Here is a 27,062-nt window from a genome sequence, read left to right on the forward strand (position 1 = left end):
CTCCCCGTTTCCCCCACCGCCCAGCTCCTGGTGACCACCACTCACTCTTGGTTTCTCTGAGTACTCATTGGCACTTTTAGATTCCATACACAAGAAGTACCCTACAGCATTTGGCTTTCCCTGTTTGACTTACTTCACTTTAAGCTCTGATATTTTAAAATGGCTTTTGAAAGGTCACTCATGAAATTGATGGTTCAAGACAGTGTTTTAAAATAATCACTAGCGTGTAAAGTGCTAAGCAGAAAGTGGGGGAGAGTTGTAGTGGAAGCTGTGAGATAGGAAAGGGGGGGTGCTTATTTTAAGAATCTTGAATATAGCTCATGGTTGGTTATGGGAGAGTCATTGCAAAGGAGTAATTAATATAAATTAAAATGTAAATCTGTTACCTTTCATTCACTCCCTATTGCTCAGTGGCTGAAGGAGAAAGTCCTTAATTTGGTCCCTGGTGCCCTGTGTGGTCTGCATCCACCCATCTCATGGGCTTCACCTTATACCGCGTCTCCTTTTCCCACATAAGAAGATGTGAATTGAAATGTGAGGTAGATTTGTTAATTTCACATTGCCTGCTAGATTGTTGTAAACACGGATTAAAACCCATTCTGATAGCTGCCCCGGGAATGAATGAAACACCCTAGTTAGACTTTCTGGGCTGGAATTCTGCATTTGCTCTTGACTAACTGTATGGAGATATTTTTCTCTTTAACAGGTTTCTCCACATATAAAAATCTATTGTAAAAATACGGAAAATAATGGCAGCGGAAACGCAGACACTGAACTTTGGGCCTGAATGGTGAGTTTTCAGAATCTCGTCCTGCTTGATATTGGATGTACTACTAGTACAGTAGTAAGGTATTTTTACAGATGTTGGGTGGTTTATAAATGTACATGTTTTTGAGATTTTGATTTATGTGCCTAGTTGAAAACAGTGTAGCTTGTCTAGGAATAAATTCTGTTTGGTCAATGACTGCATTCTATATTTAAAAAACTTTTCTAGGTCTGGCTAGGTAATGATAATGAAATTTTCTTGGTCTGGTTTTGTAATGATAATGGACTCCCTGCAGTCCCACCACCCTAGCAAATTACTTGCTTTTTGTTTCAGCCCTTGTCTAGGTACATATAAAATTTTACATATAATTGTCATATTTTTATCTGTATGTTTTCTGCTACAATACTGTTTTGTAAGTGCTACTCCTAGACTTCTTTGAAAACATACTTTTATTGAATTACTGTTTGAATTTTTTTTATTGATGGGCTAGGCAGGTGGTCCAGAATTATACTGGTTATTAACTGTAGCCCATCTAAGATTGGGATAGCATTTGCCATAATAACAATTAATTGACCTTTGAGTCTCTTACAGATGTGTTTGGACCCTGAATGGAATTCTTATGGAATTTTGAGATCCATCACATTGTAGTGTGACTTTTTCCCCCTCTTCTTCCTTTCCCCCCAGTGTTGGTGATTGAAGATCCTCTCGTCAGTGGCATGAATAGTTGCTTTTTCTTTTCAAACCTTGAACCAGAGGCAGTATATAGTAGATAAATTGGAATAGTGTTTTAAATATTCTTGATTGTTTAGGTGGTGGTGGTTTGAAAAGTGATGCAGACTTCTGTAGTAACTCCCTATTTGAGGACACATATTAACTTATTTTATGCATTTCTTTTTATATGTAATTCCTAAATTTTCTCGGCCCTTTTTAGTCAGCATTTGGAGACTGAGGAGAAATCTCTACTTGAAATTCTAAAAACTGATGCAAGTTCTATACTTTGATAATTTATTTTGGAAATGTTGACCTAAGTAATGCTGTACCTGTTTTAGTTTTTAGTTTATATTTAAAAAACAAGTTTCTTATTATTGAATCAATATGTTTCTAAAGAAATTAGAAATTACAAGTAAGCCAGAGGAAGATACAATTTTACCATCCATGATAACCACTGTAAATAGGTTTATCTCTCCAGGTGGTTCTGTGTATGCTTATTTGTGTGTGTGTACATTTATTTTCATGAAAATGGGATCATACTGTACATTCAACTTTGTAACCTGCTTTTAAAAAATAACCACATCAAAAGTATCTTTTTTTTCAATAAATGTTTTCTATCATCTTAAATGGTTGCATTGTATGATGTACCATCGTTTATTTAACTAGACTTGTAGATGTAGCGTACATAGGCCATTCTCAGTTTTCCATTATTACAAAAATATTTTTGATGAACATTCTCATAGTTACATCTTTATTCACATTTTATTAACTTCCTTTATATGGTGGATTTAAATCCATATAGCTCATTTTGTAAACCATTTTGTGTGTGACTCTTCTGCCTTTATCTAGAATTTGTAACTGCTTCTCTTTTGTATTTACACGTGTTTCTTTCATTGTAAAAACATGATTAAAATTGTCAGCTAATTTAAGGAAGTTGTCCCCTACCCCCTCTGTCCCATCATCTATTAAGAAAAAGAGACAACACCAGGAATTTAGCCTAAACAAAAGAAAAAAACTACTGGAGATGTTCTAGAGTCAGTACACATTTAGCTGGATGCTGTATACCATGGGTTGACAAACTATGGCCCGTGGAAGTATAAATAAAGTTTTTTTGAATAAAATTTTATTGGAACACAGATACACCTGTTTGTTTCCATATTATCAGGCTGTTTTCATACTACGGTGGCAAGGTTGAGTGGTTACAAGAGGGGCCATCTGACTCAAAAAGTTTATTTATTCTCTGGCCTTCTACAGAGAAAAGTTTTCTGGCCCCTGCCCTAAATCATGGGTTCCTAAAGTCATTTCAGTGTGTCAGTCCATCAGTCAGTGACCCAGTCCATCAACAGCATGGTACACATTTTTTCAGTGATGCTCAGAAGTCATGTTTGATGGTGTTTTGTTTGATCAGCCCAGTGCTTTATACCAAATTTGAATTGAAGTAACTTTAGTAGAAGACAGTTACCAGTCTCCTGCTTAAACAGTAGCTTTACCTAATTGTCACCCTTCAGGCATCATTATTAGAGCCTAGGAGCCTTCCCTTAGTCATATGAAATGCATATAAACTGAGGAGTGGGGGTCTAAGTAGGCACACTGCCTTTTTTTTTGTTTTACCAGCTATGAAAATTCCTTTTGGCTGGGGCGCCTGGGTGACTCAGTCGGTTGAGCGACTTCGGCTCAGGTCATGATCTCACGGTCTGTGAGTTCGAGCCCCGTGTCGGGCTCTGTGCTGACAGCTCAGAGCCTGGAGCTGCTTTGGATTCTGTGTCTCCCTCTCTCTCTGCCCCTCCCCCGCTCATGCTCTGTCTGTCTCAAAAATAAATAAACATTAAAAAAAAAAAAAAAGAAAATTCCTTTTGACAAAGGGAATATATGAGAACCTTAAGGAACTCTGGTAACTCTGAACTAGAAAGCTGCAGTATAAGTAGAAGCTGCTACTGTGCTTTTCTGCATGTAACATTACATTGGTTGTGAAACTTGAGGCAAGGAGCTGGGTCCAGAATACTTTAGAATCAAAGTTTAGAGTGATTGCATTTAGTCAGTGTGTAACTCTGAACCATACAGAAACATTTAGTTATACTTTATTTCCTAAGATCATAATTTTTATTACGATGTAAAATATAAATGTTCAATGAAAGACGGAGAAAATGAAGAGGTGTACTTGGGATAGTAGTGACGATGGGAGAGTGTTGACAGTTGTGGTGGAAACAGACTACGGGTGACTGTATACATGGACTCGTTAAGGTAGGTCTGTGGAGTCATTAGGTCTTAGCTTATCTCTGTATTTGGGATAAAGGTATGTATTATATAGTCACCAAAGCAGTTCAAAAGGGTGTGATAGATTTAATGGAGGAGCACATTGTTTTTAGGAATAAAACCATTGTTTTTACTCAGATGTTGCCACCTTAGACCTCTCCTGACTATCTATATATAATGTCTTCCTCTTATTCCCTATCTTCTCTGCTTATTTTTTTCTTCATGACCTATATCCAAATAGAACATGGTAAACATTTTATTCACTTATTCTCTTTATTATTTATATTCCATTCTCCAGCTCCCACTAGACTGTGAGCTCCACTGAGGGCAAGTACTTTGGTCTCAATTTTTGTATACTTTGTTCACTGCTGTATCCAGTGCCTGCAAATAATAGGTACACAATAAATATTTGTTAAATGAGTGAATGAATTGTTGGAAAGTGAAGTTGTTTTTAATGTTTTTCTATTATAAATATGTGTATACAGCCTTCAACAGTTTTGTTTGTGTTGCTGCTTATTTATTTTGGAATAATTCCCTGGAAGTAGAGTTATTAAATCAGTTTCATTTTTAAGGCTTTGGATGATGTACGGACAGATTGACCACCAGAAAGGTTGTGTTAGTTTAGTTCCCATCCCCTGCCTCTTTGCTTTACCCTTGACCAAACACTAAGTACTACCTTAAGAAAAACATTTTTTTTTGGTTTTAAATCTGGTAGGTTTAGGTTTTTTGAAATTTTTTGTTAGTTTCAGTAACAAGGTAATTCACGCTTGTTCCAGAAAACCTTGGAGGAAACAGTAGTACAAAAAGAAAAAGAAAAGATCCAAGTTATCCTTAATCCTGCCATCCAAAGAACCATCGCTAACATTTGGTTTGCTTCCTCCCATTCTTCTTCTTCTTTTTTTTTTTGGCAAAATTTTGTTATGTATACTTAAAGACATTTAAAAAAAACCCCAAATTCATTATACTTGTTTTATATATATATATATATATATATATATGCTTATATATATAAATACATATATTGGATTGAAAATAGATAAATGTAGATGATTAAGGAATTTATCATAGGGGGAATGATTGCAGATAGTTAGTCGTCTTTATGGGGAAGGAGCCAAGGAATTGCCTTAAAGTTTTCTTGTATCTCATTACATGGTCTTAAGGAAGTTTTCCCAAGTGTTACCTTGCAAGAAAGTGAGGTATTTGTTTCCCCTGAAGCACTTTGTTTATAACTGTGTTGAAATAGTTACGACTTTGTGTTGTGTTTCTATGTGTTTTCCTTACTCAGAAGAGAACAGAAGAACGGCACTGTATTTCTCAGTTTTGGTAAGCACATGTTTAGCCTAGCTTACTGGACATAGGCACTTAGTAAATGTTGGATGAAGGCATTCAAGTCTCAAGGGGGTGGGGAGAAATGGAGGCAAAGAAGGGAAACCTGAGGTTGCTGGGTTATTAGCCATCATCTTTGTGGGGGATGAGAGAAATTCTGGAGGATGGGATGCATTAATCATCCCAGTTTTCAAAAAGAGTAAAAGACATCTATGCAGTCTGAAGGGATAGTAATTCGATGTTATCCAGGGGTGTATTTTAGAAGAGAATGTTAAGATTTGTTTAGAAAACATTTCTCACCTGCCTCCTATATTCTGTGCCTTGGATTAGGTGCTGACGCAACAAAGATGAAAGGACATGGTACCTACTTTTGGATTACTTATTTCTTTTAATCTTAAATACTACTGTGTGCCCATTTGCTCAAGCCGGAAGTCTTGGAGTTTTCTGGATATTCGGTTTCTTTTACTTCTGTATCTCTACATCTAGTTCATCACAGTGTTGTGTCAATTTCGCCTCCAACATATCTCTTGAAATCTGTTCATTTCTGTTTATTGCCATCACCCCAGTATAAGCCACCACCATCTCTGACATAAACCATTGCAGCAGTGGCCTGATGTTTTCGGGCTTTCATTCTTCTTATGGTTCTCCCTACAGCATCCAGAATAATCTTAAGATATAACTTGGGTCAAGTTTTTCTCCAGAATCCTTCAATAGCTGTATGTGTATTTGTATGACCATTTGTTAGTTTTTTTCTTCCACTAGCCAGTTAGATCCGTGAAGGTTGAGCAGGTACTTTTGTCTAGCCAAGGTCTTAAGGATTTCGACCTCTCTTCCTTTCCCTCTACAATTCTCTTTCCAACCCCTCATCCTCCTCATTCTGACTCGACTCTTTTTTCCCTTCCTTTCACTTAACCTCTCCTCCTAGGAGCCCAAGTGAAAATGGTTTGGGAATATATTCCTGATAGCAGAAAAGGCATGTGTAAAGACAAGGGGGCAAGAAACAGCAAGTTTGAGAGAGGAACTCTGAGACATTGTGTTTATTATAGTGTGAAGTGTGGGAGAGATGAGCTTGGAGGCAGCCCTTCTGTGTTAAGAAGCTCTGGGTTTTATTTGATCATCGTGTGTCAGTCAACAGTTGTTAATCAGGGGACATTTTATTCAGGTTTGCATTGGGAATATACGTATAGTTCTGTGGGAGACGGAAGATGACTGGGTATATCAGTTAGGATGCTGTTGCAGCAGTCCAGGTAAGAAATGAAAGTGTGGACAATAATGGGTTAGTTGATCCATGGGATGGCTTGAGAGATTTAGGATTTAATGTTTGTTTATTTTTGAGAGACAGAGAGGGAGACAGAGAATCCAAAGCAGGCTCCAGGCTCTGAGCTGTCAGCACAGAGCTCGACGCAGGGCTCAAACTCGTGGACTGTGGGATCATGACCTGAGCTGAAGTTGGATGCTTAACCACCTGAGCCCCCAGGCACCCCAAGATGTAGGATTTAAAACTGGTAGGATCTGGTAATTAGGTATGGGCAATGGTAGAATGAGTAAAGCGTGATTCCCTGACTGGTAATCCAGTGGTTTAGATGGTGGTGTCCTTATCTGCCTTTGGGAATATGGTGATGAAGGGGGTTGGAATGAATAAGCTGATGAGTAGGGTTTGGGGCTAAAGTGGAGAGGCTGTAAGTGATTGCATATGAAAGCCTTGTTCTCTAGGGGAGAGGTCAGAGCCAGAGTTGAGAATCAGAAGCTTACCCAGAAATGTTTTTTGACTTCACACATCTATATTGACACTTCATATTGCTTTCGTAAGCTGAAATTAGGATTTGGGACAATAATAAGTGAAGATTTTGGGGGTATCATGGGTTTTAGGAGGCCCTGCTACTGCTACCTGTTAGTTGCTACTACTTACAATAGAAGTGGGCCTCTTGTGTTAAACAGATCTCAGTATGGCCAGGAAGATGATGACAAAGATAGGAAATTGTCCCTTGGATTTGGTGATGTTATTTGTGAACTCTACTGGAGTAGTGGAATTGAAGGGGAGAATCCAGATTGCTCTGGGTTTTGAAGTGACCCGTAATTGAGGTTGTTGGGGATATTTCTGAATGGAAGAGGTACATAACTGGGGGAATGTGGTGCATAGTTTGGGGGTGCATGCAGTGGTGCATAGCTGGGGGGGATGCTGCATTAAAGGGGTTTTAAACAAATCACTGTTACTTATTTTTTATTTTTAAAAATTATTTCCAGCTTTAAATTTTAAAAAATTTTACTACAAAATTTTTTTTAATGTTTTTATTTTTGAGACAGAGACAGAGCATGAGCAGGGGAGGGGCAGAGAGAGAGGGAGACACAATCTGAAGCAGGCTCCAGGCTCTGAGCTGTCAGCACAGAGCCTGACGCAGGGCTCGAACTCATGGACTATGAGATCATGACCTGAGCCGAAGTCGGATGCTTAACCGACTGAGCCACCCAGGCACCCCTAACAATTGTATTTTATAGAAAATTTTTTTAAAATTTATTTTTGAGAGAGAGAGAGAGCGCAAGCAAGGGAAGGCAGAGAGAGAGGGGACTTTTTTTTTTAATTTTTATTTTTGAGAGAGAGAGCGCAAGTGGGAGATGGGTAGAGAGAGAGGGGGACACAGAATCTGAAAGAGGCTCCAGGCTCTGACTGTCAGCACAGAGCCTGACTCAGGACTTGAACTCGTGAACTGCGAGATCATCACCTGAGCTGAAGTTGGACACTTAAGTGACTGAGGCACTCAGGAGCCCCAACTTTTTTTTTTTTTAATGTTTATTTTTGAGACCACGTGAGTGGGGGAGGGACACAGAGAGAGGGGGACGGCGGATCTGAAGCGGACTCTACACTGACTGCAGTGAGCCTGACTTGGGGCTCGAACTCATGAACCATGAGATCATGACCTGAGCTGAAGTCGGACACTCAACTGCCTGAGCCACCCAGGAGCCCCTAAACACATCACTTTTAGGTATACTTCGAGACTAAGGGGAAAGCAGATAGGGATTAAATTTCTAGAAGAGAGGCTTGTATGGAGCAAGATCCAAGAGAGGTTAAAGGTCACTGGTGGGGTTTTAGGGATATTTATTACCCAGGTATGAGTTAGCTTTTCCAAATGTCTGCAGGTGAAGAGGGACTTGGAATAGGATTTGTCGATTATTAGGTAGAGCACAATTATCCTTATTCAGGCCACCGTCTTTGTTTGAATTACTCTCCGTTTGTTTGGCTGTTCTCTTCACAGTAGCTGGAGGAATCTCTTGAGAATGCGCTCTGGTTACGTTACTCTTAATCGATGTGGTGCCTGTAAGAAGTATTCAGTCCTGGACGCTGGAGGAGCTCTTGGGCATGGGTGATGGGGATCCACTGCAAGGGAACCGGGGTGGTGAGTGGATTTGAAGCCACTTGTCAGGAGCTGATGAACAGATTAGGGATGTTGGGCCATGAGAAGGAAAGTCTCTTGAGGCATTGTGACTGTTTGCCACTTTGGGAACGATTTTCACTCGAAAGAGCACCTAGATATGCCCTCTAGTGGTAGAAACGATTGGCGAGCATATCGGCTCAGTATAAGAAAGATACGTTAAAATAATTTCTAATAAAAGACATCTATTTTAAAATGAACGTGTGGCAGAATAAACCCTGGCTATTTTAAATAAAATTTTGAGATGTATTGCTGGAAGGATTTTGATCTTTTTAGTCATGAAAACCTATGTTTGCATCTTTGCTCTGTGTGGGCAAGTTGTGTAACCCTTGTTTGTTACCGGGGTTGTTGCAGAGCTGAAATGAAATGAAACGAGGTAGTGCGTATGTAAAATTCCCAGCCTCAGCTCTGAGGGGGTATTAAGTCCACTTCGTCAGGAAAGAATCCAGCTTTACATGAATTTGATGGAAAGCAGTTTCCTGGAAGGCCCTTCAACAGAGGTTGGATCACTTCTTTGTGGGCATGTTGTCTTTCCTGGTTGTTCCAACCTGTCTTACAGGAGTTGGACTAAATGACCTCAAAGTCCAAGAATAATCGGAAAGAAAACAAAAGATCAACCTGGCAGCAGTGAGTACTCTTGGCCCCTAAATTGTGCTCTTAATATGCACCAAAGAGAATCAGGCTCCCTGGAGAAATGGTTGATTCTAGGGCCGAGGCAAGAAATGATAAGCTGTGCCGGGAACATTTTGACACACCAGATAGAAAAGAAGCTGTTAAAGACTGCTAGGGTTGTGTCAGAATTAGGAGCCAACCTGAAGAATCTCCCACGGTCAAAGAGGAGACAATTTGAGGGGCGCCTGACTGGGTCAGTCGGTGGAGCATATGACTCTTGATCTCGGGGTTGGGAGTTCAGGCCCCACCTTGGGTGGGGAACCTACTTAAAAAGCAAAAAAGGATGAGACAATTTGGACGTTGTGAAGTGCGTTGAATTGAAATACTTTAATAAAAAATAATTTGTTACCATTGGAGAATGCTAGTGAACTAAGTCCTTATTTTGAAAACTAAGAAGGCTTTTTTTCTAACTTTCCTGTAAGAACAACATGAGTTCTTACGGGAACAACCTATTTCCTACTGAGTAACAACACCAAATAGTGTTAAGAGAGAAGTTTCTCCTTGTAGAAATACTCCCGCTAATAAAGAATGATAAAATAAAATCACTTTGTAACCTTAGTGAACTTAGGGACCTATGAAGGCATTGGTTCAGGGATTGCTAGACCCATAAAACCAGGGACTGCCTCCTGATGGCATTACACACCGCCACATCGAAGTACCCTTCACTTGCAGTCACCAGTGTACTGGAAATGCAGAGAACAGCGAAACGTGGTAAACCTGTATCACCGGAATAAGATCAGCAAAATCCAGACTAGAAAAAAATCCTTATCTTTTAGAACATTCTAAAGTATTTACAAATGAAATAACTTCCCTTCAAAAATTTCCTCAAAAAATCTTGAAAATAATTCCCTTCAAAAAAGCTTTGAAAGCGTAGGATTTCCTTCAAAACGCTATTAAAGAAGGGTTAGATGGGGTGGTGGAAGGAGCAGGGTTGGCCATGGGTTATTGAGCTGAGGGCTGGGTGAGTGGTACATGAGAGTTTGTTCTGTAATTCTTGGACTTTTATAAATGTTCAAAATTGCCCATGAATGTTAAAAAAAGTGCAAAAGAGAAGATAGAAACATTGAGAAAAGACTCTACCATTGAATTTACTAATACATTCCTTTTTTTTTCTCCCTCCTTTTATTGGTATTACAATGCTCTGATTTCTTTTTTTTTTTTTACTGTGTAGATTATTCTCTTCTTTTTTGCTAATGTGAATGAAGTTAGCAATTTGGGGATGTATTTTAATGCCTCTGTTGAATTTTCATTTAGGCTAAAGTACACTGGCCCCTTTTACCCTTGGTACTTACTACTGTATAGAACTTCAGGCAGCCCCCAGACAATGAGTTGCTGCTGATAGTTTTGCCACTTGCTCTTTGACACAGTGCTGCAGTGGGATCTTACTCTTGCCATTTTTTGCTGAGGTTTCCCCACCTTTTTAAAATAAAAGCATCTTATAAAATTAAAAAAATGTTCCTCTTTCCCCAGTTCCATTCCTTTTAGGGTTATATATTTTTTCTGCCTAACAGTAAATATGGCTTAAATTTTTCTTTTTTTTGTATTTTCATTCTTCACTGCATTTTGAATTTCTCTACATTGATCATTGATTGCTTTTATTAAAAATGAATCATGAAATATTACAGGCATATAAAAGTATAAATTGTAGCAAATATCCATGTACCCAGTGCCAAGCTAAGAAAATAAAACATTGCAGGTATAATTAAAACTCCCTTGATGCTGTCTTTCCCTTTGCACATAGAATCTTATGTTGAGTTTTTTGTCAGTTCATGTTTGCGTCTATACTTTTGCTACATTTTGTATGGTTCTTAAACAGTATAAACTTATTTACAGGTTTACGTGTATCTCTTTTTTGTAAGCTGTGTTGTGTTTTTTTTTTTTAAGTTTATTTATTTTGAGAGAGAGCAAGAATCCCAAGCAGGGTCACACTTCCAGTGCGGAGCCCAGTGTGGGGCTCAGTCCCACATACCGTGAGATCATGACCTGAGCAGAGATCAGCAGTTGGATGCTCAACTGACTAAGCCACCCAGGCGCTCCTAACCTTCTGTGTTTTGCTTTTTCTTTCGTGTAGTATACTTTACTAAATATTTTATTAAACATTAGCAGATTATTCTTTGAAGTGGTTGTTCCATTACAGTCCCACAGTTACTACTTGAGAATTTCCATTGGTTTTGATACTTACTAGCAACTGATACTCCAGATTTATTCATTGGTATTGTCAGATTTATTAATTCTTATTAATCTAACAGGTAGAAGGTGATATTTCACTTCTTTTTTAAGAAGATTTTATTTTTAGGTAATGTCCATACCCAACGTAGGGGCCGAGTTCACAGCTCCAAGATCAAGAGTCGCATGTTCTGACTGAGCCAGCCAAGTACCCCGTACTTTAATCAGGTTACCTTTATAATTTCAAGGGGTACCTGCCTGGCTCAGTTGGTTGAGTGTCCAACTCTTGATCTCAGCTCAGGTCTTGATCTCAGGGTGGTGAGTTTAAGCTCCACATTGGGGGGCGCCTGGATGGCTCAGTTGGATGAGCATCTGACTTCGGCTCAGATCATGATCTCGTGGTTGAGAGTTCGAGCCCCGCGTAGGACTGTGTGCTGACAGCTCGGGGCCTGGAGCCTGTTTCAGATTCTGTCTCCCTCTCTCTGCCCCTCCTCTGCTCAATGCTCTGTCTCCCTCTGTCTCAAAAATAAATACAGACACTAAAAAAAAAAAGAATGTAAGCTCCACATTGGGCTCTGTGCTGGGTGTGAAGCCTGCTTAAGATATTACAAGTTTGAAACAGTGTCACCTTTTCACTCCAGATTTCTCAGGGATATATCATGATACCTCTTTAAGTTAGGGAATTACCACATGGTTGTCTGTTTCTCAGTGAACTGCTCTCAACGTGTTGTGACAATGGTTATATGAAAGCTAAAATCTTGAGATAATGGGATTTCTTTCTGTTCTTTTAAAGACCTACAGTGAACATTTTTATAGCACATAAAAACAAAAGTCCTTGGTGCCAGAATATTTGACCCTTCATTTTTGTGTTTTATGTCTCTCCTAGGCTCCGAGCTCTGTCCAGTGGTGGGAGTATCACGTCCCCTCCTCTTTCTCCAGCTTTGCCGAAGTATAAGTTAGCAGACTATCGTTACGGTAGAGAAGAAATGTTAGCACTTTTCCTTAAAGATAACAAGGTAAGGAAAAAGGAAAGACTTCAGAATTAGGAATGAGATTTCAGGGTATGTACAGTGATACATTGATAGATGATGGACTCATGGTTTTTCTCTTTTTTCCTGCTTTGAAACCTGTAGTAATTGACAGAGAATCTTCTAAGTGTAAGGAGCCCGTGTTTTTTACTGAGGACCTAAGATTTCATTATAGGAATAGAAAACTTCATGGAAACAGAATATTCAGCACTTAATACTTTGTCTGATTTCCTCTCAATGTCTCCTTCATGTCCATTTCTATCCCAGTTTGACGTCTGAGAAAGGAGGAATTTCTTATTGTACCTCTTTTCAGTTAGAAGTTACGAGTGAGAAGAGGAGTTGCTGCTTTTTTCCCCTTCTTGTGTTAAATATACGATTTTTAGCAGAGAGAATATCTTAAAATATGTTACCACATTTGTGTTTCCTATAAATGGTCAAAACCCAAACAGTGTAAAGTACACTTAACTATCTGACTAGTGAGAGATAATATTTTCTGTTTTAACGATATACTTTGTTTTTGCTTTTATTAATGGGTTGGGGATGTCACATTTTAATGATGGCTGCTGAGGACAGATAAAATTGCTTATGAAACTCTTTACTGCCTTGTGCCTTGAGTTAAATGTGAGGATATTTACCCTTCCGCTGTGCACTCTGGAATGCCAGAGTTAATGCTGTATATCAAATCTAAAGTGGTGGTCTGACGGGAGGAAGAGGAACGGGACTGGGGTTGTTAATATTTAACCTTCTCAGAATATGTAAGTACTACTGGAGGTAATTGTGGTTGAATAAGCTTTATTCCATATTTGTAACAATCACCAAGAGATAAACAGAAGAGTATTTTTTTCTTTTTTTATAATTTTTGTTAATTGGAGGGATAGCATTAATTTCATGGTCATGTGTTTGGTCATACAGATACCTTCAGACCTTCTGGATAAAGAATTTCTGCCTATCCTACAGGAGGAGCCCCTGCCTCCGTTGGCTCTTGTACCCTTTACAGAAGAAGAACAGGTTTGTGTCTAACTTTGAGCCTTAGGTCAAACCCTTGTTCCTTTCCACTGAGTTATGAAAACAGGAAGTTACCACTTAGGCTCTAAGGCCCCAACATCCCCACAGGTCTGCCACCTGCTTTCTGTTTTCTTGATATGTGAATGCCTATCTTGGTAGATGAGATTCTGCTTTAGTTCTGAAGCTTTGAGTATTCTGTAGAGGTGAGGAAATGTTTCTATTTCCTTATGGATGATAGGAGCCATCCCTTATAATTTACTTGAGTAGAGGTAGTTTTGGGGGGGAGGTAGGGCCTTCTTTTCAGAAAAATGTAGTTGTCAGAAGTAATTGGCAACCTGATTTCTCACCAGAGCATTCTGCCACTAAAGGAAAATGTAGATTTTCAGCTCAAAATATGCTTTAAAATGTGTAGTTCTATCACAGATTTTTGTTTATGACATTGCGAGAAAGTTAGATTTTTAGGCTGGAAAGTAGATTTTGTGTTGTCTTTATTTATAGTGTGCTCTTTCCAAAGATAAATAAGAGTTTTTGATTTTATGGAACTTATGGTAATTGCAGTAAATGGAAAAAAAGGAGCTTTGTTGGAATGTTGGAATGCCACTGTAAATGAATCATCACTGTTTTTTTGCTTTTTTAATTTTAAAAACAGCTTTCTTGAGACATAGTTCATATGTCATAACAGTCACTCTTTACGTTTATTTATTTTGAGAGTGAGAGAGAGTGTGAGAAGGAGGGAGAGAGATAGTCGGGGAGGGACAGAGAGAGAAGGAGAGAGAATCCCAAGCAGGCTTTGTACTGTCAGCACAGAGACTGTTGCGGGATTTGAACTCCTGAATCGTGTGATTATGACTGAGCCAAAATCAAGAGTCGGACGCGTAACTGACTGAGCCACCCAGCTGTGCCTATGTTCACTCTTTTAAAGTATGCAATTCGGTGGGTTTTAATATATTCACAGAGTTGTAAACCACTGTTTAATTCCAGAACATTTCATCATTATTTTTTGTGATAACTCTGGCTATTTCGTTTACACTCTGGCCATATTTTGTATGAAGATATCACCATTAAGAAAGAGAAGCTGTGGCGCCTGGGTGGCTCAGTCGGTTGAGTGTCTGACTGGCTCAGGTCATGATCTCATGATTCGTGAGTTCAAGCCCCTCATCGGCTCCCTGCTGTCAGTGCAGAGGCCACTTTGGGTCCTCTGTCCCCCTTCACCTCTCTGCCCCTTCCCTGTTTGTGCTCTCTCTCTCAAAAATAAACAAACATTAAAAAAAAAAAACAAAAAAAACACAACTTGTTAGAAGACCTCTGTCACAACCGTGTTAAGTTCTAAAACAGGTGTGATATTATTAATCTTTGGTGATTTTCATCACCATAGTGTCATAAGCAGTTTTTGTTTTATGATTTCTTCTGAATTAGGCTAGTTCTGTCTTTATTCCTGAAATGTAATTTCATCTAGAATCATCAGATATTTTCATTGACCAAAAGGTGTTTATTGCTATAAGGAGTACACAAGAAAGGGTTCTGTCTCCAGTGATGGCTGGAAATTTCCTTTTCAAAACTGGCCAATTTCCTTTTCACATAGATTTGACATTTGGCTATATTTTGGTTTAGTTTTTCTTAAAAATATTCCTACTATAAAGTATTTGAAACAGACAAATTTGAAAGTATTACTACAAATAACGATACATTTACAATTCAGATATATAAATCTTAAAATCATTACATATTTGTGTTTTTGTTTTAAAAAATAAGATTTCTCATTTGAGACTGCCTGGGGTATACTGTACCCCTTCTTTCCCAGGGATTACTTTGAATTGGATTATTTTTCTCATTCATGTTTTATTATTTTCATTACATGCTTGTGTATTCTCTTGCCATAAAAGTTTCATTTTATAGGGCTATAAAATTTAAAAAAAAATTTTTATTATTATTTTAAAAATATCTTTGAAAGTAATGTCTGCACTTATTGTGGGGCCACTGCCTTGAGATTGAGAGTCACACGCTGTATGTACTGAGCCAGCCAGGTGCCCCTAGAGTTTGTTTTTAAGTAATCGCTGCATTCAACATGGGACTTGAACTCACAACCCTGAGATCAAGACTTGTGTGCTCTACTGACTGACCCAGCTGGGTGCCCCTATAGGGTTATGAATTTTATATTGAAGGTAGCGTACTGTAGTTTTTATTCTGCAGCTTGCTTTTTTTTTTTTCAGTAATGATTTTAGATTTATCTATGTTGATACACATAGCTTTAGTTTGTTCATCTCTCTTGCCTAGTATTTCTTAAGTGAGAAAATCCAGAGTTTTTCCAGTCTCTTTTGGTTAGATACTTAGGTTGTTTTCAAACTTTGCTGTTGCAAATTATGCTAAAGTAATCATTCTTAGAACATGTGTTGTAAAATTGGAATTGCTGGATTTGGTTCTGTATTTTTTAAAATTATTATTATTATTATTTTTTTGTTTCTTTGTGTTTTTTTAAATATTTAAATATTTCTTTTTTAAAAATTTATATCCAGGTTAGTTAGCATTTAGTGCAACAATGATTTCAGGAGTAGATTCTTTAATGCCCCTTACCCATTTAGCCCATCTCCCCTCCCACAATCCCTCCAGCATCCCTCTGTTTGTTCTCTATATTTAAGAGTCTCTTATGTTTTGTCCCCCTCCCTGTTTTTATATTAGTTTTGCTTCCCTTCCCTTATGTTATCTGTTCTGTGTCTTAAATTCCTCATAGGAATGAAGTCATATGATATTCATCTTTCTCTGGCTGACTAATTTCACTTAGCATAATACCCTCCAGTTCTATCCATGTAGTTGCCAATGGCAAGATTTCATTCTTTTTGATTGCCGAATAATACTCCATTGTATATATGTGTGTGTGTATGTATATGTATGTATATATATATATATATATATATATATATACACACACACATACACCACATCTTCTTTATCCATTCATCCATCAATGGACATTTGGGCTCTTTCCTTACTTTGGCTATTGTCGATAGTACTGCTATAAACATTAGGGTGCATGTGCCCCTTCAAAACAGCACAGCTGTATCCCGTGGATAAATGCCTAGGTCGTAGGGTAGTTCTATTTTTAATTTTTTGAGGAAGCTCCATCCTGTTTTCCAGAGTGGCTGCAACAATTTGCATTCCCCCCAGCAGTGCAAAAGAGATCCTCTTTCTCCACATCCTCTCCAACATCTGTTGTTGCCTGAGTTGTTAATGTTAGCCATCCTGACAGGTGTGAGGTGGTATCTCATTGTGGTTTTAATTTGTATTTCCCTGATGATGAGTGATGTTGAGCATCTTTTCATGTGTTGGTTGGCCATCTGGATGTCTTCTTTGGAGAAGTGTCTATTCATGTCTTTTGCCCATTTCTTCACTGGATTATTTGTTTTTTGGGTGTTGAGTTTGATAAGTTTTTTATAGATTTTGGATACTAACCCTTTATCTGTTAGGTCGCTTGCAAAATCTTCTCCCATTCTGTTGGTTGCCCTTTAGTTTTGCCGATTGTTTCCTCTGCTGTGCAGAAGCTTTTTATTTTGACGTGGTCCCAATAGTTCATTTTTGCTTTTGTTTTCCTTGCTTCCAGAGACATGTTGAGTGAGAAGTTGATGCAGCCGAGGTCAAAGAGTTTTTTGCCTCCTTCTTTAGGATTTTGATGGCTTCCTGTCTTAATGTTTAGGTCTTTGATCCGTTTTGAGTTCATTTTTGTGTATGGTGTAGGAAAGTGGTCCAGGTTCATTCTTCTGCATGTCGCTGTCCAGTTTCCCCAGCACCACTTGCTGAAGAGACTGTCTTTATTCCATTGGATATTCTTTCCTGCTTTGTCAAAGATTAGTTGGCCGTATGTTTGTGGGTCCATTTGTGGGTTCTCTATTCTGTTCCATTGATCTGAGTGTCTGTTTTTGTGCCAGTACCATATTGTCTTGATGAGTTCAGCTTTGTAATACAGCTTGAAGTCTAGGATTGTGATGCCTTCAGCTTTGGTTTTCTTTTTCAAGATTGCTTTGGCTATTCGGGACCTTTTCTGGTTCTGTACAAATTTTAGGATTGTTTGTTCTAGCTCTGTGAAGAATGTTGGTGTTATTTTGATAGGTATTGCATTGACTATGTAGAATGCTTTGGGTAGTATTGACATTTTAACAATATTTGTTCTCCCTATCCAAGAACGTGGAATATTTTTCCATTTTTTTGTGTCTTCTTCAATTTCTTTCATAAGCTTTCTGTAGTTTTCAGTGTACAGATTTTTCACCTCTTTGGTTTTTGGTGCATGGTTCTTTACATTTTTTTAAATGCACAGAAGTGGATAATGTAATGTATGTGTTGCTACATTTGTTTCTGTAGTGTTTTAAGCCCTTTTGCACTCTTACCTGCAGCAAATGAGAGGACTCATTTTTTTTTAATTTTTTTTTTTTTTAATGTTTATTTATTTTTGAGACAGAGACAGAGCATGAACGGGGGAGGGTCAGAGAGAGAGGGAGACACAGAATCCGAAGCAGGCTCCAGGCTCTGAGCTGTCAGCACAGAGCCTGACGCGGGGCTCGAACTCACAGACTGTGAGGTCATGACCTGAGCCGAAGTCGGACACCCAACCGACTGAGCCACCCAGGCGTCCCGAGAGGACTCATTTTTAAAAAAAAATTTTTTTTTTTTTAACGTTTATTTATTTTTGAGACAGAGAGAGACAGAGCATGAATGGGAGAGGGTCAGAGAGAGGGAGACACAGAATCTGAAACAGGCTCCAGGCTCTGAGCTGTCAGCACAGAGCCCGACGCGGGGCTTGAACTCACGGACCGTGAGATCATGACCTGAGCCGAAGTCGGCCGGCTTAACCGACTGAGCCACCCAGGCGCCCCAGAGGACTCATTTTTATGCAAACCCCCAGCTTTTGTTTTTTACATTTTGGCCAAAACATTGGCTGTGATAGTTGTTTTTAATTTGTATCTCACTAGTAACTAGTAGCTGGATCATCTTTTCATGTGCTCATGGTCATTATGGTTTTTGATTTGCCTGTGTTATTTGTCCATTGTTTTACTCGGTTTGTCTTTCATGGTGATTTTACAATTTATTTATATACTCTGTATCAATAAAATCTTAACGTGTTTTAAAATAAAAGGTACTCATATTCATTGTAGAAAATACAGAAAAGTATAAAGGAGAGAATCTCCCCCATAAACTCATCATGTAGAGATAATTACATGATAATTACTGTTAACGTTTAGTATGTTTTATTGCAGTTTGTTTTCTTTGTATATCTTTAGTTGTCAAAATATACCGATACAGACTGAATCCAACAGCATATTAAAAGGATTATACACCATGACTGAGTGGAATTTATCCTCAGAATGCAAACGTGGTGCAACATAAGGAAAATCAATGTAATGTACCACATTAATCGAACCAAGGAAAAACCACTTGATCATCTCAGTTGGCACAGAAAAAGTGTTTGACAAAATTAATCACTTTTCTTGATAAAACTGTCAGCGAAGGTAATAGAAGGGACCTTCCACATGATTAAAGGCATTTATGAAAAACCCACAGCTAACCTCATTCCCAGCTGTGGAAGACTGAAAGCTTTTCCCCTAAAATTGGGAACAAGACAAGGTTACCTGCTTTTACTACTGATATCCAACATTGTGCCAGAGCATTTAGGCTAGAAAAAGACATAAGAGACCTCTAAAAAGGAAGAGTAAAGGGGCACCTGGGTGGCTCAGTCAGTTGAACATCCAACTTCAGCTCAGATCATGATCTCGCAGTTTGCGATTTCGAGCCCCACATCAGGCTCACTGTTATCATTGCACAGCCTGCTTTAGATCCTGTCTCCCTCTCTCTGTCCCTGCCCTGCTTGTGCTCTCTCTCAAAAATAAACAAACATTAAAAAAAAAATTAAAAAAATAAGAAGGAAGAGAAGAAGTAAAACTATGTCTATTTTCAGGTGACATGATCCTACATGTAGAATATCTTGAAGAATCCACATACAAAAAACTATTAGCACTAATAAATGAATTCAGCACAGTTGTAGGGGTCAGGATTGACATAATCTGCAAAGGGAATTATGAAAACAGTTTCATTTACAATAGCATCAAAAACAATAAAGTACATAGTTACAGATTTAACCAAGGGGATGTAAGACTTTTACATAAAACTACAAAATACTGATGAAAGAAATTAAAAAAGATCTAAATAAGTGGGAAGCCATCAGTGTTCATTCAGCCTTGGAAGACTTAATATTGCCAGTCAATCTACTCTCGGTGCAGTCTCCATCAAAATCACAGGGGTTTTGGGGTAGAAATTGACAGGCTGGTCCTACAATTCATACAGAATTGCAAGGGACCCTAAATAGTCAAAATAGTTTTGAGAAAGATCAAAGTTGGAAGATTCATACTCCCCGATTTCAGAACTTTACTACAAAACTACAGGGATCACAACTGTGGTATAAGGATAGACCTACAGGTCAGTGGAATAGAAGTCCAGAAATAACACCAGATTGTTCCATATGCTGAGTTGCTTTTAAGAAGCTTTGTATGAGGATCTTTCTTGTTTCGCTGATGCCATAGCTATAGCATTTTTCTAGTACTTTTGCCATGTTCAGTATTTTTATTTTTTTCGGATTTATTTACTTATTTATTGTTTGAATAAAGAATAAGTCATAAGTCACATGGTTTCAAAATAAAAATCTACTGAATAGCATGTAATAGGAAATCGCTTTCCCATCACTTCCCTCAGCCACCAGCATCTCTTTCCCAAAAGCAGCAAGTGTTAGCAGTTCGTTTTATATTTTTCCAAGTAAATATTAAATATGTCTTCCCCCTGGGCACCTGGATGGCTCTGTCTGTTATTTATTTATTTATTATTATTTAAAAAAAAAAAATTTTTTTTAACGTTTATTTATTTTTAAGACAGAGAGAGACAGAGCATGAGCAGGGGAGGGGCAGAGAGAGAGGGAGACACAGAATCTGAAACAGGCTCCAGGCTCTGAGCTGTCAGCACAGAGCCCGACTCGGGGCTCGAACTCACGGAGTGTGAGATCATGACCTGAGCCGAAGTCGGACGCTTAACCGACCAAGCCACCCAGGTGCCCCGGCTCTGTCTGTTAAATGTCCGACTTTGGCTCAGGTCATGATGTCACAGCTCATGGGTTTGAGCCCCACGTTGGACTCTGTGCTGACATCTTGGAGCCTGCTTCAGATTCTGTGTCTCCCTGTCTCTCTGTCCCTCCTCTGCTCATACTTTGTCTTTCTCTGTCTCAAAAATAAACAATCATTAAAAAATTTTTTTTTTAAATGTCTTCCCCCTTTTATACACGTAATGGTCTACACTATGCATTGTTCTGCACTTCAGACATTGAGTATTTTTACTGAAAAATTCACTGCACAATCGGCAAAAATGTTCTTCCATTGTTTTAGTTTGTGTATCTTTCCCCAGTATAGTGAAGAGTTTTTTGAATGTTCGTGTTCATATATAATGTTTTGTTCTTGTCTTTGCCAATTTTTCTATGGATAGTAGTCTTTTTCTAGTAACTACTTATGTGAGCTCACCCTAATCCTGCCTGTTAAATTTTGTAAATTTTAATTTTTTTAATTTTAATTTTTAATTTTTCAATTTTAAAAATTTAAAAATTGCACTTAATGCCTTAGTATACCAGTTTTAATCTTCTGTGATTATCTTCCAATTTTTGAATGTATTTATACATACTTTTAATATTTTATTTTTATTTTTCTTATAATAATTTCCTAGATTTCTTACAGGCTAAATGTAAATGGGCCAGAAAAGCTTTTTAAGAAGTAGGGAGGGGGGCGCCTGGGTGGCTCAGTCGCTAAAACGGCAGACTTCGGCTCAGGTCATGATCTCGCGGTCCGTGAGTTCGAGCCCCATGTTGGGGCTCTGTGCTGACAGCTTAGAGCCTGGAGCCTGTTTCAGATTCTGTGTCTCCCTCTCTCTGACCCTCCCCCCTTCATGCTCTGTCTCTCTCTGTCTCAAAAATAAATAAACGTTAAAAAAAATTAAAAAGAAAAAAAGAAGTAGGGAGGAGGACTTGTTTCTGTTTACCAAAACATGATAGACTTTTAATCAATAGAATAAGTAATTGAATCATCTAGAAACACCCTGTAACACTTCTAAGAAATCAGTATTTAGTAAGTGCCCAATAAATCATTTGAAAAATCAAAGATTATTCAACAAAATGCTATTGGGAACTGTTGGTTAACAATTTGAAAAAGAGTAAAGTAAGGTTTGCACTACACCTACACGACAAAAGTATGTCTGGAATGACGAATGGAGTAAATCTTCTTTTGCTTTTGTAATGGAAAAGTTTATCTTAAGGTGCTATGGTCTGGGTATTATAATTACGATAACCACAGAAGATCATCAGAGTCCATTTCCGGACTCAGTTAAAACACATCATTTTGGATTCCTGACACTTAACTTACTTGAATCCTTTGTCTATAAAGTATGCTGGAGTAGGACAGTGCTTAAAGCAGGCAAAAGATTCACTAGCATTTTGATGTTGTCCTTTTGATGGTTAGGCACTCCCTTCAGGGATTGTTTAGATCTTTGAAGACTAGAATTTTGCATATTGTTTTTTTACCCATACCCTCATAGGGGAGGTGATTAGTTCTAATAACCTACAATAGCTTTTTGTTGCATATGTTAAATTTCTTGAAGTTACCTGAAATAGGTATTTTATGTCTTTAAAATGCAAGTTAGTTTTGTGCATTCTCTTTTTGTATTAATGAATGGATGCATGTAGGTCTAAAACACAACTTGGAAAAAATTTTTTTTAAGTTTACTTATGTATTTTGAGAGAGAACGAGTGAGAAAGGACAGATGTATTTTGAGAGAGAACGAATGAGAAAGGACAGAGAGAAGAGAGAGAGAAAGAGAGAGAGAGAGAGAGAGAGAGAGAGAGAGAGAGAGAGAGAGAGAGAGAGAATGAATCCCAAGCAGGCTCCATGCTGTCAGTGCAGAGCCTCATGTAGGGCTTGAACTCACGAACCATGAGATCATGAACTGAGCCAAAATCAAGAGTTGGACACTTAACTGACTGGGCCACCCAGGCGCCCTGGAATGACATTTTCTTAAAACAAAATTGAGGGGCACCTGGGTGGCTCAGTTGTTTAAGCGTCTGACTTGGGCTCGGGTCATGACACTGTGTCATGATGTCTCCCTGTCTCTCTGCCCCTCCCCTGCTTGCTGTTTCTCTCTCTCTCTCTCTTTCTTTCTCTCTCTTTCTCTCTCTCAAAAATCAACATTAAAAATATTTATTAAGAAAAACACACAAAAAGCCCAAAATTGATGCTCAGAAATCTGGTCACTATTTTGGTTTGGCATCTCCCTTGAAAACATTTATCAGTTTGAGAAGCGGGACTTTTTACATAGCTGCTACCTAATTTACATTGTTGTATTTTATTTGTTTATTTTTTTAATGTTTGTTTATTTTTGGGAGTGGGCGAGTGGGGGAGGGTCAGAGAGAGAGAGAGGGAGACACAGAATCTGAAGCAGGCTCCAGGCTCTGAGCTGTCAGCACAGAGTCCCGACATGGGGCTCGAACTCACAGACCGCGAGATCATGACCTGAGCCGAAGTCTGCCGCTTTAGCGACTGAGCCACCCAGGCGCCCCATACATTGTTGTATTTTATTTATGTGATGTCAAAGGAAATTATGTATGCATTTTTGAATAGATAATAACATGTATTTATGTAAAAAATTCAAAAAGCACATATAGTGGGAAGCAATTATTCTATGAGTCACCCTAATTCTGCCTACTTACATTGTTCCTCAGAAGTAGCCACTGTTTCCATTTTGTGTTTCCTCTCAGTGGTGGTTAATATATCTGCACCTACTTAAATATCTGTTCCTGTAAAAAAAAACACATAAACCTAAATGCAGCATGCTATGCACATAGTTCTGTACTTCATTATTTTCACCTTTGGGTCTGTTGAGATGAGAGCAAATACTTCTTTAGCTTTTAATGTGTCCGACACTGTTTTAAGCACTTGTCATGTAATGGGTTAAGTGCTGGCAGCGGCCCAGGAGGTAGATGTAAATATGGTTCCTGTCTACTTTATCTAGATGAGTAAAAGGAGGTTCTGAGAAGTGGGTTAAAGGAATAGTCAGTCTCAGGCAATCTGGCCTTTCCATGCTCTTTACTACAGCTGTGCTTTTATTTTTATACATTCAGTTGATCATATGAAATTGCAGTTTTTGTGGGTCAGAAGTGGTTGAATATTAGCAATTTCATATGGATCAACCTAATAGAGTTGCCTCAGTTTTTAAAACAACTGCATAGAATTTCACATGAAGATGGCCGTGACTTTTTTAATTCTTTTTAAAAGCTCTGTGCTTAACGTGGGGCTTGAACACATGATCCCAAGATCAGGAGCCTCATGCTCTTACTGACTGAGCCAGCCAGGCACCTCTCATGATTTTTAAATTGCTCCCATTGGTTGATACTTAGGAGGTCCCCAATTCAATTTTACAACAGTACTGCAGTTAAAGATCTTTTTGCTTATGGGAGTTTTCGCATGTGTTACAAGAGGAATTCTGTCAGAGCGTATAGACATCAAAAAAAAATTTTTTTTAATGTTTATTTATTTGAGAGGGAGAGAGAGAGAGAGAGCCATAGAGTGTGAGCAGGGAGGGGCAGAGAGAGAGAGGGAGACACAGAATCCATAGCAGGATCCAGGCTCTGAGCTGTCAGCACAGAGCCTGAAACAGGGCTCGAACCCACAAACTAAAATCATGAAGTCGGATGCTTAACTGACTGAGCCACGCAGGCACCCCAAAGGGTATAGACATTTAAATATAGAACTTCCAGAAATTGCTTTCCAGAGAGGATAGAAGTTTGCATTTTCAGCTGCAGTGTGTGAGGGTGTAGGAAAGTATATGCAAGTTTCTCTGCACTCTATTGATGGGTACATTTGAGTTGTATACATGTTTGGTAATGTGTTCACCTGCATGGGATCCTGGCATTAATTAGTGAAGTTAGCTCTGAGCTCTGTTTTAAAAAAAAAAAAATTTTTTTTAATGTTTATTTTTGAGAGAGACAGAGACAGAGCATGAGCATGGGACAGGCAGAGAGAGAGAGAGAGAGAGGGAGACAGAATCTGAAGCAGGCTCCAGCTCTGAGCTGTCAGCACAGAGCCCAACATGGCGCTTGAACTCATGAACTGTGAGATCATGACCTTAGCCGAAGTTAGAGGCTTAACTGACTGAGCCACCCAGGTGCCCCAGAGCTCTGTTATTCCAGTATTAGATTATATTAATCTAGATTTTGGGACGTCATAGCTTTGCTTAATTGTGTTCCCAGAGGCACTTCTTCCCCCGGTTGCTCTGTGCTATAAGGTAAGTTGACACATTTGTTTCAGCCGGTTTTTTAAAAATTATTATTAGGTACGTTTTTTAACATACAGCTTGAAATAAGTGTTGGGTATCATCCTGTAAATTTTAGTTACTGATTAGACCTTAAATCTTGAGTTTTGAAGTTACTTGATTATACGCTTATATACCTATGAAACTCAAAGGAAAAAAAACTTACATTATAAATTTCTAAAATTTATCAGAACAAATTGTAATAAATAAAATTCTGAGAAAGATAACTAATGAAGAAGGTAATGAGAAAATGACCCATAAATTAAAAAACAAAAAAATTCAGTAATGGGGGCGCCTGGATGGCTCAGTCGGTTAAGCGTCTGACTTCGGCTCAGGTCGTGATCTCAACAGTTTGTGAGTTCGAGCCCTGCGTTGGGCTCTGTGCTGACAGCTCAGGGCCTGGAGCCTGCTTTGGCTTCTGTGTCTCCCCCTCTGTTTGCCCCTGCCTGCTCACGTTCTGTCTCTGTCTCTCTCAAAAATAAATTAAAGAATTAAAAAATTCAGTAATGAAAGAAGTTTTTTAACCAGTTGCATGTTGATTTCCTTAGAAGAGGTATAGAATCACATTTCAGTTGATTTTGAATTGAAACTGCAGATGGGGACTTCACAGTGGAAACACAATTTGGATTTTAATTATTAGTTGAATCACAAGATTCTCTTCAACCAAACTCTTAAGCCTTGTTCCTTGTCCTTCCACCAGCAGGGTCCTTAGCTGCAGCCATGCACAAGTTACATTTTCTTCATTGTGCCATACCTCTGCGTGTTTGCATAAATGTCTGTTAGGTTCTAAGTATACAGAAGGTATTCCTGTAAGAATATATATTCCAACATTTTCTGAGTTTAAAACTCCCTTGCAAAATTCTCCTTCAAATGCCCAGGAATTTTATATTTTATAGATCATTTTCAAGATTTTAAAAATTGCTTCTTGTTTTACTGTTTCCTAAGGCCTACGTATTGCATTTATCCAGAAGTGTCAACTAAACATATTTTTTGGCTCCTAGGCTTCCAGTGTTCCTTTATCTTCCCCTTTCCTGTTTGAAGGATTCCCACTCACTACTATCCCATTGTTTTTGACCCTATCCAAATTGGGTGTGGTTGCAAATACAGGCTAATGACTAATTGGGATTTTGGTTTTTTCAAGCATGCTCTTCCCCTCCCCATTAAGATGGTTGATCTTGTTTATGTAGATTCTTGGCCCTTCCCTTTTATTTATGATTCTTGTCATTCTATTAAATAATACTTGGTGCTACTAATTCACATTGGTGAACAGAATGAGGCAAAAATGATCATTTTTTCTTTTTATCATGCTACTCTTGATTCAGACTTTTTGGTGACCATCTCTTGTTTCTACCTTTCACTAGTTAAAGAATCCTTTCAGGGGCATCTGGGTGGTTCAGTTGGTTAAGAATCCATTTCTTGATTTTGGCTCAGGTTGTGATCTCGTGGTTCATGAGATTGAGCCCCGAGCCAGGCTCTGTGCTGATAGTGGGGAGCCTTCTTGGGATTTTCTCTCTTCTTCTCTGTGCCTCTTCCCTGCTTGTGCTCTGTCTCTTTCTCTCTCTCAAAATAAATAAATAAACATTTCCATTTTTTCTATAGTTTTCAGCGTACAGATCTTTTACCTCCTTGGTTAGGTTTATTCCTATATTTTATGGTTTTTGGTGCTATTGTAAATGGGGTTGATTTCCTTGATTTCTCTTTCTGCTGGTTCATTATTAGTGTATAGACATGCAACCGATTTCTGTACGTTGATTTTATATCCTTTGACTTTACTGAATTCACATATTAGCTCTAGCGGCTTTCTGGTGGAGTCTTTCAGGTTTTCTATGTAGAGTATAATCCAGTGAAGAAATGGGTGGAAGACATGAATAGACACTTTTCCAAAGAAGACATCCAGATGGCTAACAGACACATGAAAAGATGCTCAGCATCACTCAGCATCAGAGAAATACAAATCAAAAGCACAATGAGATGCCATGTCACACTGGTGAGAATGGCTAAAATTAACAAGTTGGGTAACAATAGATGTTGGTGAGGATGTGGAGAAAGGGGAACCCTTTTGCATTGTTAGTGGGAATGCAAACTGGTGCAGCCACTCTGGAAAACAGTATGGAGGTTCCTCAAAAAATTAAAAATAGAACTACCCTACGACCCAGCAATTGCAACACTAGGTATTAATTCAGAGGATACAGGAAGTGCTTTGAAGGGGCACATGCACCCCAATGTTTATAGCAGTGTTGTCAACAATAGCCAAAGTATGGAAAGGGCCCAAATGTCCATCGATGGATGAATGGATAAAGAAGATGTGGCGCGCGCGCGCACACACACACA

At 38.6% G+C, this 27,062-nt stretch overlaps 1 protein-coding gene across 9 annotated transcripts in view; it reads left to right on the forward strand.

The window, feature by feature from the left end:
- GIGYF2 (GRB10 interacting GYF protein 2) overlaps positions 1-27,062 on the forward strand; it is a 146,385-nt gene that overhangs the window by 31,112 nt on the left and 88,211 nt on the right. For 3 of the 9 annotated variants that reach the window (XM_042995654.1, XM_042995655.1, XM_042995657.1), the window contains exons 1-3: positions 8,472-9,111; positions 12,209-12,338; positions 13,263-13,358. In XM_042995654.1, coding sequence (XP_042851588.1) covers positions 9,056-9,111; positions 12,209-12,338; positions 13,263-13,358 — 282 coding nt within the window. In that variant the 5' untranslated portion in view covers positions 8,472-9,055. Of the gene's footprint in view, positions 1-706; positions 791-8,470; positions 9,112-12,208; positions 12,339-13,262; positions 13,359-27,062 lie in introns of those variants that run through there. The other 6 variants (XM_042995656.1, XM_007082973.3, XR_006220995.1 and 3 more) reach the window with 4 other exon arrangements.

The sequence above is a fragment of the Panthera tigris genome, chromosome C1 (genome assembly GCF_018350195.1).
Source record: "Panthera tigris isolate Pti1 chromosome C1, P.tigris_Pti1_mat1.1, whole genome shotgun sequence".
In the NCBI taxonomy this organism is placed as follows: domain Eukaryota; kingdom Metazoa; phylum Chordata; class Mammalia; order Carnivora; family Felidae; genus Panthera; species Panthera tigris.